Source organism: Acanthopagrus latus, chromosome 11 (assembly GCF_904848185.1).
Source record: "Acanthopagrus latus isolate v.2019 chromosome 11, fAcaLat1.1, whole genome shotgun sequence".
NCBI lineage: Eukaryota > Metazoa > Chordata > Actinopteri > Spariformes > Sparidae > Acanthopagrus > Acanthopagrus latus.
The window spans coordinates 28,189,478-28,200,524 of NC_051049.1; the positions used below are offsets into that span (position 1 = coordinate 28,189,478).

Here is an 11,047-nt window from a genome sequence, read left to right on the forward strand (position 1 = left end):
TTTAATGACGGCCCTTTGAATGTCACAGCACTGAAATGAAACATAGATACTCCCTGAGTACGGAAGCCAGAGGCAAGAGAGAAATAAAAAAAAATATTTTTTTATATGTGAAAACCAAGGAAAGAAAAGGTTTAGTGGAGTCAAGTTCTTTTTTTTGTTGATCTTTTTTTGGCCAGGACAATTTTTCTATTGTTATTTTGTTCTGTTTTCTCTCTTGCCTCTGAGGGTTTCTGCATATCAGACTGGCTTAATCTGTAGAGACTCCGGTTCATAACTTGGTCTTTTCATTGCCCTTACCTTTTTTATCCCGTTGTAATATATTTGTTCCACCTATTTCATTTTTATTCATTCTGTGTAAGGGCTGGCTGATATAGCCCTAAAAAATAACAACATTTTAAGGTTGTTTTGCAAAACATGAGAACAAGTAGAACAGTCTGGTAAAATAAGACCATATATAGTCTCAGATCAGGATGATGATATAATATCAATATACTACTGAATCCTAATGTGTTAAATGTTCAGTCTTATCTCTTTTTCTGATTTAAGCTTAAGAATTCACAGTCTGTAATTACTCTTGTTGATACTGATTTTTTAAATCAATTCTCCAGATGGAGAAGGAGAAGATAATGGAGAACAAGAGGCAGGTTCACCATCTGGCGAACAGGTCCAAGAACATCGTGAGACTGAAACCCAGAAACCCTGAAGAGAAGAGCAACAACTCCATCATCGTCAAAGCCCTGTGTGACTTCAGACAAGACCAGGTCAGTCTTCTTTCTTTCTTTTTTAACTCACAGTCACAAGTTAGGTAAACTCTCTTCTTCCTTTCTCTTTTTCAGCTTTATATACTAATATTTTTGCATTAAATCCAAGTATTAAGCAATTTGAAATTTTAATACATACATATCTACTCATCTACCAAAACCCATAGAAATAATACTAATCCCAACAACAACATTTGCAAACTTTAAAAGACTACATTAATAATGACCACATTTCACAAGATTAAGTGCTTGTGTTTATATGTTATGGTATACATGATTGGGTTGATTTTAGTCATGATTTCACCTTTAATTTAAAATCAGTGAAGCTGAAGCATTCTCTTATATAACTTGTACTGTTCAAAATAGGCACAGCGTTTATTCCAGGGAAAGATGTCATTTAATATCTGAATGGAATGTGTATACAGAGGAAATACATAAGTGCGAATTAAGCAGGAGGGCCAAACACCATGCAATGACCAGGCTTCACCATTAAGTAACAGTGGATTCTTGGATCCTTAAACAGCAGCTCCACCATTTTGACACATTAAAGTGTGTTTACAGAGCCTTTCGTAGCTCCAGAGGAGGCTGCATGTAATCTGATTACCTGTCTCCAATGATGTCACTCCATAGCTAGGTTGCATTACGGGTAACATAGGTCTGAGCTCAGATTTCTAACCATCCATCAGTCTCACCACCGTGTTGAAGATGTTCCGATGTATTAACATTTTAAAACTAGATATGGCTTGTGTCTTGTGGAGCCAGATTTGATTCTGTTCGTGTATGTATTAATACAATTTTCCTTGGGCTCCACAGAAGGTGATCCTTAAGGGCAACGAGGCCATCCTGAAGGACAACAGTCAGCGCAGTAAGTGGGAGATTACAGGCCCGGGAGGACTGGATATGACGGTGCCCTCCGTGTGTCTGATCATACCACCTCCCAATCCACTCAGCATCAGTCTGGCCAACAAGTAAGATCCCAACATTTTGTTTTTTTTTGATTCAGGATGAGGATTTTATAACTTGAGGAACAGTTGTTGTATCTGGGATACAGGATACCTTGTTGTTGTGAGTGGAGGTTTAAAGGTCGTGTCTGTTTTGTTGGAAGGAACGAGCAGTACTACGAGGCCATACTGTCAATCTGGAATCAGCTCTTCATCAACGTCAAGAGTCTGATCGCCTGGCAGTACTGCCTCCTGGATATCAGACGCATCAACTCCCTCACCATCTCCATGGTAAGTGATGAGTAGTCTCTCTGAAGTCAGTCTCTGTTGTCTTAGATTAATACATATGTTAATGTATTAGCCTGTTACATACAATATGCAATATGTAAATGTTCTAAAGAAAGAACAGATTTGTAAAAGAGTTATATATCGCAGATGTGTTTCAGGTGGTATTCCAGTCAGTAACAGTCCAACACATACGTACGTGGCAACAGTTAAGAGGCAACACTACCAGTTAATTTAACAGATATCACCATGAAACTTCACTTGTCGATTATTTACAATTATATCAATTATCAATGCATAAATCAGAGAATAATGTCATTGTTCCATAAATAATTTTCTTTTGATCGACTCATTAGTTAATCAACAATTTATTGCAGTTCTAACCCATACAAAAACAGACCAGATAGTGTGTACCATCATTCTCACACCACTTTTGTTTCAGTCTAGTCTGTTTCTTCAGTACTGTGTTCACTTGCAAACAGCTACACAAAGTATTATTATTGTTGGAGTTTTTTAAAATAAATTAGTTTAAGGTCTTGGTTTCTGATGTTTTTAAGACCAAAGTCAAACATGGTGTGTGTTTGGGTGTGTCCAGCTATCCAAGATGCGTCCTGAGGAGTACCGTCAAATCATCAAGAGCCTGGAGACTCACTTTGAGGAGTTCAAAGTGAGCTGCAGCGGCTCCCAGATGTTCGCTGAGGAGGACAAGAGGAGTATGGAGAACCAGTTCAATGGAGCCCAGAACCATTATGAACAGCTGGTGGTGCAGCTGCCCACTTACAGTGAGTATTACACCAAATATACAGGACTGCTCAGAAGAGAGCAAGACAAACTACTGATTAAATGTTTGAAAATGCACAAACCATGTTTCTATATACAGTCCACTTGCAGCACCAGAGAATAACACATGGCTTTATAACATTTTCTTCTACTGCTGTCTGCTCACAGTTGCTCAACAGGAACAGATAGAAATACAACAGGTAGCTGAGCAGCAGCAACAATATCAGCTGATTATAATCCAGCAGCAGCAACAAGCTGCAGCCGAAGAGGAAGCCAGGAGGCAGGAGGAAGAGAGACGTAGATTGGAGATGAGGAAACTTGCAGAGAGGAAAGCAGAAGTCAAGAAAGAGGTGGTGAAAAAAGATCAGGTGATTAAGAAGACAGAGCAGGTGAAGAGGAAGGTGCTGCTGTCCTCCTCTTCTGCCTCGTCTGCCTCCTCATCCTCACGCAGCTTATCTGAGCTGCACGAGCTCAGACTGAGGCTGGAGGCCATTGAGGGCACGCTGAGTCAGCACATTCACATCTGCCTGGGAGACAACGGGGTGCACGACTGCGGCCTCAAGATCATTGAGTTAGAGGTAAACACAAAACAATTCCAAATCCGAGTACTTCCTCCTCGTATCCACTGCGCTAACTGTATGTGTCTATGTTTCCATGTAGTCAGTCCAGCATGACATCGACTCGATGCGTGAGGAGTACTTACGCCTGAGGGAGCGTATTTTGAAGGAGCTGGAGGGGATGAGTGATTCAGATAAAGCCCAGTTCCTCCGCAGTGAGGTTGGAGTCATCAACCAGAGACTGGGCAGCCTGGAGAGCTGCTCATCAGCTTACCTGCACCGGTAAGATGACGCAAACTCACTCAAACTCTTGTTTTTGAGCTTTGATTTTTCAGAAATATCCTTTATGACAAAGATCTCATAAGCAAGAAAGACCTGTGCCTCCAGAAAATGAAAGAGCACACGTCAGGGAGGTGAACGACAGTTATTTATTGGCACGTTGTTGGAACAGGAGCCTTTCCTGCACAAATTTAAGAAGAACAACATGTCATTAACCTGCTCTCTGTAGTGTGTTCTTTCAATTTCTGGAGGCATTTCTTCATCAGAAGACAAATGATGTAGATATGTTGGACTTAAATGTGCTTATATGTTTCTCCAAGCATCTCCCATTTACTTCAAAACAGCTGTTATCACAGTCTGGCCTCAAAGCGCGATTGAGTGACGTAATGACCCATATGTGCCAGCTGAGCAATTGTCATTGGACTGGATGTGTTTGCATTAACTATGTATTTAAGTTGACGATTTATCGGTAAATTAACGCAGTAGAAGCTCAGATCACAACATCGAAAAGCTGGAGTGTGATGTCATTCTGTCTTTAGAATGCTACTCTGACAAACCGATCTCACGCATTATTTAATATATAATATATAATATATTCTTTAATGACCGTTTCTTCATCGCTTTCAGGCTGCGGGCTCTAAGGGACTTGCTGGAGAGTGTGGCTCGAGCTGAGGACATAGTGAAAGTTCATGAGGCGAGACTGACAGAGAAAGAGACCACCTCTCTGTCGCCCAGTGAGGTGGAGGATTACATGTTGACCCTGAAGGTATTCTATACAACATAATACATTTTCATACTGTTACGACCCTAGAGGTCATAAATGTTTGATTGTTTTTGATATCCCTCTTTTTACCTGAGTGAGAGTATGTGTGCGTGTGATTGGTTTTGTAACAGTTGCTGTTCATTTCTTACATGTACTGCTCAAGTAAAAAAGCACCAATTGTGAAGCTGCAAGTTTCCAGGATTTTCTTCTGCACCACTGAACCTCATACCTGGCAAGCTGTAGCCTGGACAGAATAACAGTGCATATTAGTGCACAGCTCAGTGGTCAGCCATCAGCTTAAATTAGAAAAACTGTGATGAACAAGAGTCCTTCTGTGCTGCCTTTGGTGTATGCCATGATTCCCCTTGTTTTAAAAACATGCTGATAACTGGTCACATTTAACCTGTGTTTCCTGTGTGTTGTCGATGTGTAGAACATTAAAGCAGAACTGGATCAGAAGAAGGATGTCCTGGCCACCATGGAGGCAGAGTTGGACAAGGCGACCCATTGGAACAGCCAGGTGGGCGGGCCTTTCCACAGGTGTGACATGATGCTGTGCAAATACGGTGAGCATGTGGGGCTGCTGTCGGACCGCTGGAGGCGAATCAACGGACAGATTGACACCAGGTATGTTTTTCTTTCTCATTTATACCATCAACCTCTTGTTCCACCCAGGTTTCCCATCAATTTACGATTAATGCAAACCTGAGCTAGTGCAATATCTCTTTGTGAAGCTGTGCACAGACAATGGAGTTCAGGGAGTGTGTCATACAATCATTAGCTTTGAGGTCAGCCATTGAATCATCCCACGTCTAATCTACTGTGTGACTCACTACGTGTATGAATCTGAGGCTCGTTTTATACGTGTGTTAAACGTAGGGGTGTCACAATTTCCATTTTAAATTGAAAATCAACTGAAATTAGCTGTCATTTTCAGTTATTGAAATCAAAAGCAAGACCGCCAATCCATCACGACCCCCCAACCTCCATACATAAAAATCAAATAAAACAAAAACAACAGCACCTCAAAGATGACACAGCATCGGTCGGTTAGTTCGCAGCAACAGTCTCTTTTTTACTCTTGCACGTTCCAAAAGCAGAACTCTGCGAACAACTCCTGCCTTACAACAGCCTCAAAGACACACAACACATTAACCTCAAAATGCATCTGGTAAACATACCAGTACAGTTCTGCCTTCTGGTGACTCTTCTTTCAGTTGCTTTTTGACTTGGGGGGAAAAAAGTTATGTAATATTCCAAATAAATTATTTCAGTTTGACCATATGGCCTTAGTGTGCCAAATAAAGAAAAGGAGGAGTTTTATCACATTTGATACTATATATCCTATCTTTCTAAAGAGGAATTTGAAAATTTGAAGGACAGTTGTGAGGCTATAAAACCAATGATCTTAACAAATAAAGACTCATTGGTACAACAATGGCATAGCCATCAGTGCAGAAAAACTAAATATTTATATTAAAATTTATTTGGATGATGAGCTTAACATTAAGAGAATGGTGACAGCCTGAGTTGCACATATGGTGTCTGTTTGGATAAGTGAAACATGTCAACATGTTGCCTTTAGCAAAATTTAGCAAAACAAACCACCTTATCCTGAGGTTAAATTGGTTGTCTACATGGACACTGATACCACTGAAACTAATGGCTGATTAATTATTTAACAATTGATTAGACAGCTCATTGAGGATAAATGCTAAATTTTCCGTGGTATCAGCTTATTTTTTGTTGCTTTTATTTTATAAATTCTACATTGAATACCTTTTGCAATTGGGTAAAATAAGTTAGTCAAAGCTTGCACCTTTCCCCAGGAGTTTGTGAAGGATGTTTTTTACAATTTATTGACATTTTATTTATTTGACATTTAATTAATTTATTGAGAAAAAAAAGGAAAAATTGGAGAAGTGAAAGATTAATTTCTAATGAAAATAACAATTTATTAAAGCCTGATACTTCGTAGAACTTTATGTAAAAGGGAACTCTCAGCCTTTAACTCTGTATCTCTCATTAGTTAGTAGTTATCAATTTGTAGCTTCATTTGGAGTTCTTTCTATTTCCTGCTCAGGCTCGTGGATTTGCGGTCATATCATCCTCAGCTGGAGCACTACAAGCAAACCAGCGCCTCTCTTTTTGACTGGATCAATGTCACACGGAAAAAACAAGACGCCCTGCAGGCCACCAAGATAGACAACATCCAGGCACTGATAGACCATATTAACAACCAGAAGGTCTCCTGCTCATATCTTCATTGTTATAAATGAATTTGCTTACAGTGTCAAGGGTTAACGTCTGTGTGTTAAGTCATCAGACAATTGACATCTTCATATTATTGTGTTGTCAAGGCCCTGAACTCAGAAATCAAATCAAAGAGGGAGACAGTTGAGATGGTGCTGAAGGACAATGAGGCCTGTGTTAACTCTATCAAGGTGAGGAGCCCAAAAATATACATGTACAGACTTCTAACTAATTAGGTGAAGTCATTTCATCATTTCATGACAATGTTTTTTTACAGGACTATGAAACTGACCTGGCCTCTTACACCTCTGGTTTGGAGAGTCTGCTTAACATCCCCATAAAGAGGACGATGCTGAAGTCACCATCAATGGATCTTAATCAGGAGGTAATGGAACGCAACTCAAAATTATTTTATTGGCAGAGTTCTAAGAAAGAATTGAAGAGTCTCTGAGAATGAAGCTCCTCTGTAGTCAGATAGTACGGCAACAGAACAACCTGGCTTTACTACAGTATATCTTGCTGTTAGCTTATTATTATGAAGACATAATATACCCAGGGAATGTTGAAAACTTTAGCTTTACCTCAACAAAATTACTAATCACTGTGCAATCTATTAGCTGCATAAGCTATATATCTATACACTGACATTTGTGTATGAACAGTAACGTTACACCATTGTGTTTAAAAGTGAAAAATAGTTTATTTCACTAGCCAGATCAAGACAGGAGGCTCATACTGCTTTTCTCAACAGGGACTGTTAGAATCAACAAACTTTAAACCTCCTTGTATTTGATTTAAGTGACAATATATCCAAATTGAATCCTGACTTTACTGTGTCTTTGTCTCAGGCTACAGAACTGCAAACCCGTTACTTGGAGTTGCTTACCCTGTCTGGTGACTACAGCAAATACCTGGGAGAGCTGCACAAAAACATGGAGGAGCTCAAGGTACATTTGCATTTCATCAATTGAAAAACTAGTTATTTGACCAAACTTACATGGTAATGAAGTAAAAAATGTTTACCATGCCTTATGTTTAAATAAGATCAGATCAAGTTAGTTTTAATTGAGTTAGGTGTGCTGAGTCGCATTAAGGTCTGTGTTGGAATTCAAACCTTTTTCAGAAAGAAAATAATATGAATCCAATGTGGCCATTCACCACCGCTCTAGAAAAGGTTTCAGAATTTTTTATTGTTCTAGTTCAGTGGCATCACTGGCATCATTTCCTCTTCAGCTGTAGGGGTCAGCTGTTTCAGCAAGAGGGTTAGGGTTTATGCTACACGCCCATCACCAAATGGGTGACAAAGTTAGAAAGTAGCTGGTGAGGAGAGTGGACAATTTAGAAGCTAAAGAGATGCTTTTCCCCCCCCCAGAAGTTGGTGTAAACCAAACACGTACTAAAATGAGAGTGAATATTGGACTTGACTCCAGCTGGATGCCCCCAATTGGCCAAAAAAATCATTAATGTAGGTTTAAACAAACCATAGATATTTTTTGGATGTTGGGTGATTCCATGAATCAGTTAAATCAATTCAAGTCAATCATACAAATACACTGTGGTCAAGTTTTTCATTCCCAAAGTACACTGAATCTTCATTTTTGCTTTCAGATTCGTAACACCAGGATTGACCTGTTAGAGGAGGAACTTCGGCTTCTGCGCGATGGCATCGGAGACCGTGACGCCAAGAACAAATCTCTTGAAGAGGCTGTTGCCCGCTATCAGCTGGAGCTGTCCCAGTCGCAGGACACGCTGCTGTCGATGGAGGAGGTGAAGCAGAATGCTGCAGCACAGTGCAGTGCCACCAGAGAGAGCCTAGACAGCACTCAGAGCCAGCTGTCAGACCTCAATGATCAAGTGACACGTCTGAAGTACTTGCTCGAGGAAGAGAAGAGGAAGAGGAGGCTGGCAGAGGAGCGCTACACTCAGCAGCAGGAGGAGTATGATTTGGTGCTGAGGAAGAGGCAGAAGGAGCTGGAGACGGTCAGCTGGTCCAAGACGGAGGTGGAGAAGAGTGTGGCAAGTAAGGACCATGAGATTGAACAGCTGCGCCGACAGCTGGCTGCGGAAGCAGCAAAGAGCAAGGAGCTACAGAAGGAGTTGTCAAAGGTAAGAAGCCAGTGCAATACGGAGATCAGTAACTTAAAGCTCAGCTACGAATCTGAGATCCACGTCAGCCGCACAGATATCCAGAGGCTGGAAACCCAGAGGGAGGGGGATACAGCTGAGTTCCAGCTGCAGTATGACAGGATGGTGGCACAGAGGAGGAGCCTGGAGGAGGACATCAGGAGGCTCAGGATGTCTGTCAATGAGGCTGAAGAACAAAAGAAGAGAGCAGAGGAAGAAGCTCACAGCCAGCATGCTGTCATCACAGAGGAAGTGCACAAGAGGAGAGAACTGGAAAGTCAGGTGGAGGCCCTGATGAATCAGATAGATGAGGAAGGCAGCCAGTATAGAGAGGAGCTGGCTGAAGTCATGAGAAGTCTGCAAGAGAAGAGTGAGGAGCTGGCCTACATCACACACAGTCTAGAGGAGGAGACCCGCAGGAGAAGAACTATAGAGGAGGGGAAGGTTGTGCTTGAACAGACTTTGGCAAAGCAGGAGGTGAAGCTAACCAGTTCATCAAAGGCTGTGACCGAGCTGGGGGAGTGCAAGGAGGAGCTTCAGAAGATCCGTTTGGAGCTGGAGAGAGAGAGTAGGGAGAGAAGCAGAGTAGAACAGAACATGATCAGGTTACAGGGACGCATGAAGGACCTTCAGGCTGTGAGAGATGGATTGGAGAGCCAAGTGGAGACTCTTAGGAGGGTTAACCAAGAGGAAGTGGCCAGAAGACAGCAGGTAGAAACAGATCTGGACCAGGCCTCGTTAGCCATGAAAGAGTACAACAGCACCATTACCGCACTGCGCCAGAGCCAAGACCAAGCCAGCATGTCAGAAAGGAGAGGTGAGGAAGAACGTCTTAGGTTGCAGGAGGAGCTGGAGAGAAGCTTGAGGCAAAACAAGACCTCTGCAGGGCACATGACACAGCTGAGTGCAGAGCTGAAGGCCCTGCAGCAACAACTCCTCCAGGAGCAGGCCAGGGTCAAAGAGGCAAACCTCAAGAATGAAAGTCTTTACAGAACTATTGAGGAGAGAAGTAAGGCACTGGATGATAACACTGTTGAACTTCAAAGGCTGAAGGAGTTGACAGAAAGTCAGACCAAAGAGAGGCTGAGGGTGGAAGAGGAACTGAGGGAATCACGACAGGATAAAGAAGAACTCTTGAGATCCAGGCAGAAGTTTGATGATGAGCTCTCCTCCCAGATTGCTGCCCTTGAGCTGCAGCTGCAGGCCAGTGAGCGCAGCAATAAAGATTACCGCAACCTAGTTTCAGAGCTCTCCTCAGAGAGGGAGAAACTCAAGCTGGAGACAAAGAAAATACAAAACCAGGCCACCGAGGTACACGGAAGTTTGGCACTTTGTCCTGGACTGCTCTCATCTTTCCAAATCAGAGTCCAAATGTGGATCAATCAAGTAGCTAGCACTGTCTATAGGAAGACATTTGCTTGCATGCTGGAATGCCTCTAGATCCCCTCTACATACATTCACCTTGGCAACTCTGATTTGAACACATAATCTCTATGTGTTTGAATAAATGTGCATGTCTTGCATGCAAATATAATCTGTACCACTCTGCTTGCTGACCTCCACTGTTTCCTTGCCCGCACTGTGCAAAGATGTGTAGTCTGCATGCTTTTTTGCCTTTTCTTCTTTTGCCCAGAATGATCAACACCATAAATAACATTATTACCACTGGTCCTCTTGTCTATGGTTGGATTATTGTTTATCATTTTATTGTACCACCTTAATGATCTTTAAGACACAGTTTGTAAACTTGTAAAAACAGCACTGATGTACACCCAAAATACCCCTAATTTAAAGTATTTGAGGCACCTCCTCCTTCAATTTTTGACCATTCAGTCAACTTCTGCTCCTATCTATTGGCATTATCTATTTGTGCTGTTGTGCAAATTTACAGAATGTAGACAGCGACTGTCCCAGTCTGAACTAAGTATAGTTGAAATAGTTGATTTTCTGATTTAAACATGGCAGGGTAAACATGTAGTTTGAAAAAAGGATCGTCTGCAGGACTGGGAGTATTGATTTCACTCAGTATTTTTTTGTGCTAAAAAATGTTATTTAGGAATTGACTACTTTAGCCATTATCTATATACTTCCCATTCTTGTATGACACTGTCTTTGTTTTTTCTTGAGAATTGATAGTTTGCATAGTACATTACTAACTCAACAAAGTAAATCATATTTTGGAGGAATGCACACAGACTTTTTGACTACAGTTACAATGAATAACAATAACTTTTGGGTTGTGTAATTGTTATACATTGTGCTATGATGTGGTTTCATTTGATTTAATCAAGTTTTAAAAAGACA

At 41.3% G+C, this 11,047-nt stretch overlaps 1 protein-coding gene across 1 annotated transcript in view; it reads left to right on the forward strand.

The window, feature by feature from the left end:
* Positions 1-11,047, forward strand: part of LOC119029044 (desmoplakin-like) — a 30,986-nt gene that overhangs the window by 10,278 nt on the left and 9,661 nt on the right. Inside the window, exons 11-23 of the mRNA XM_037115576.1 lie at positions 609-761; positions 1,575-1,729; positions 1,867-1,993; positions 2,583-2,769; positions 2,936-3,345; positions 3,428-3,606; positions 4,231-4,369; positions 4,800-4,993; positions 6,450-6,612; positions 6,727-6,810; positions 6,897-7,004; positions 7,468-7,566; positions 8,228-10,054. Of these exons, the coding sequence (XP_036971471.1) occupies positions 609-761; positions 1,575-1,729; positions 1,867-1,993; positions 2,583-2,769; positions 2,936-3,345; positions 3,428-3,606; positions 4,231-4,369; positions 4,800-4,993; positions 6,450-6,612; positions 6,727-6,810; positions 6,897-7,004; positions 7,468-7,566; positions 8,228-10,054 (3,825 nt within the window). The remainder of the gene's footprint in view (positions 1-608; positions 762-1,574; positions 1,730-1,866; positions 1,994-2,582; positions 2,770-2,935; positions 3,346-3,427; positions 3,607-4,230; positions 4,370-4,799; positions 4,994-6,449; positions 6,613-6,726; positions 6,811-6,896; positions 7,005-7,467; positions 7,567-8,227; positions 10,055-11,047) is intronic.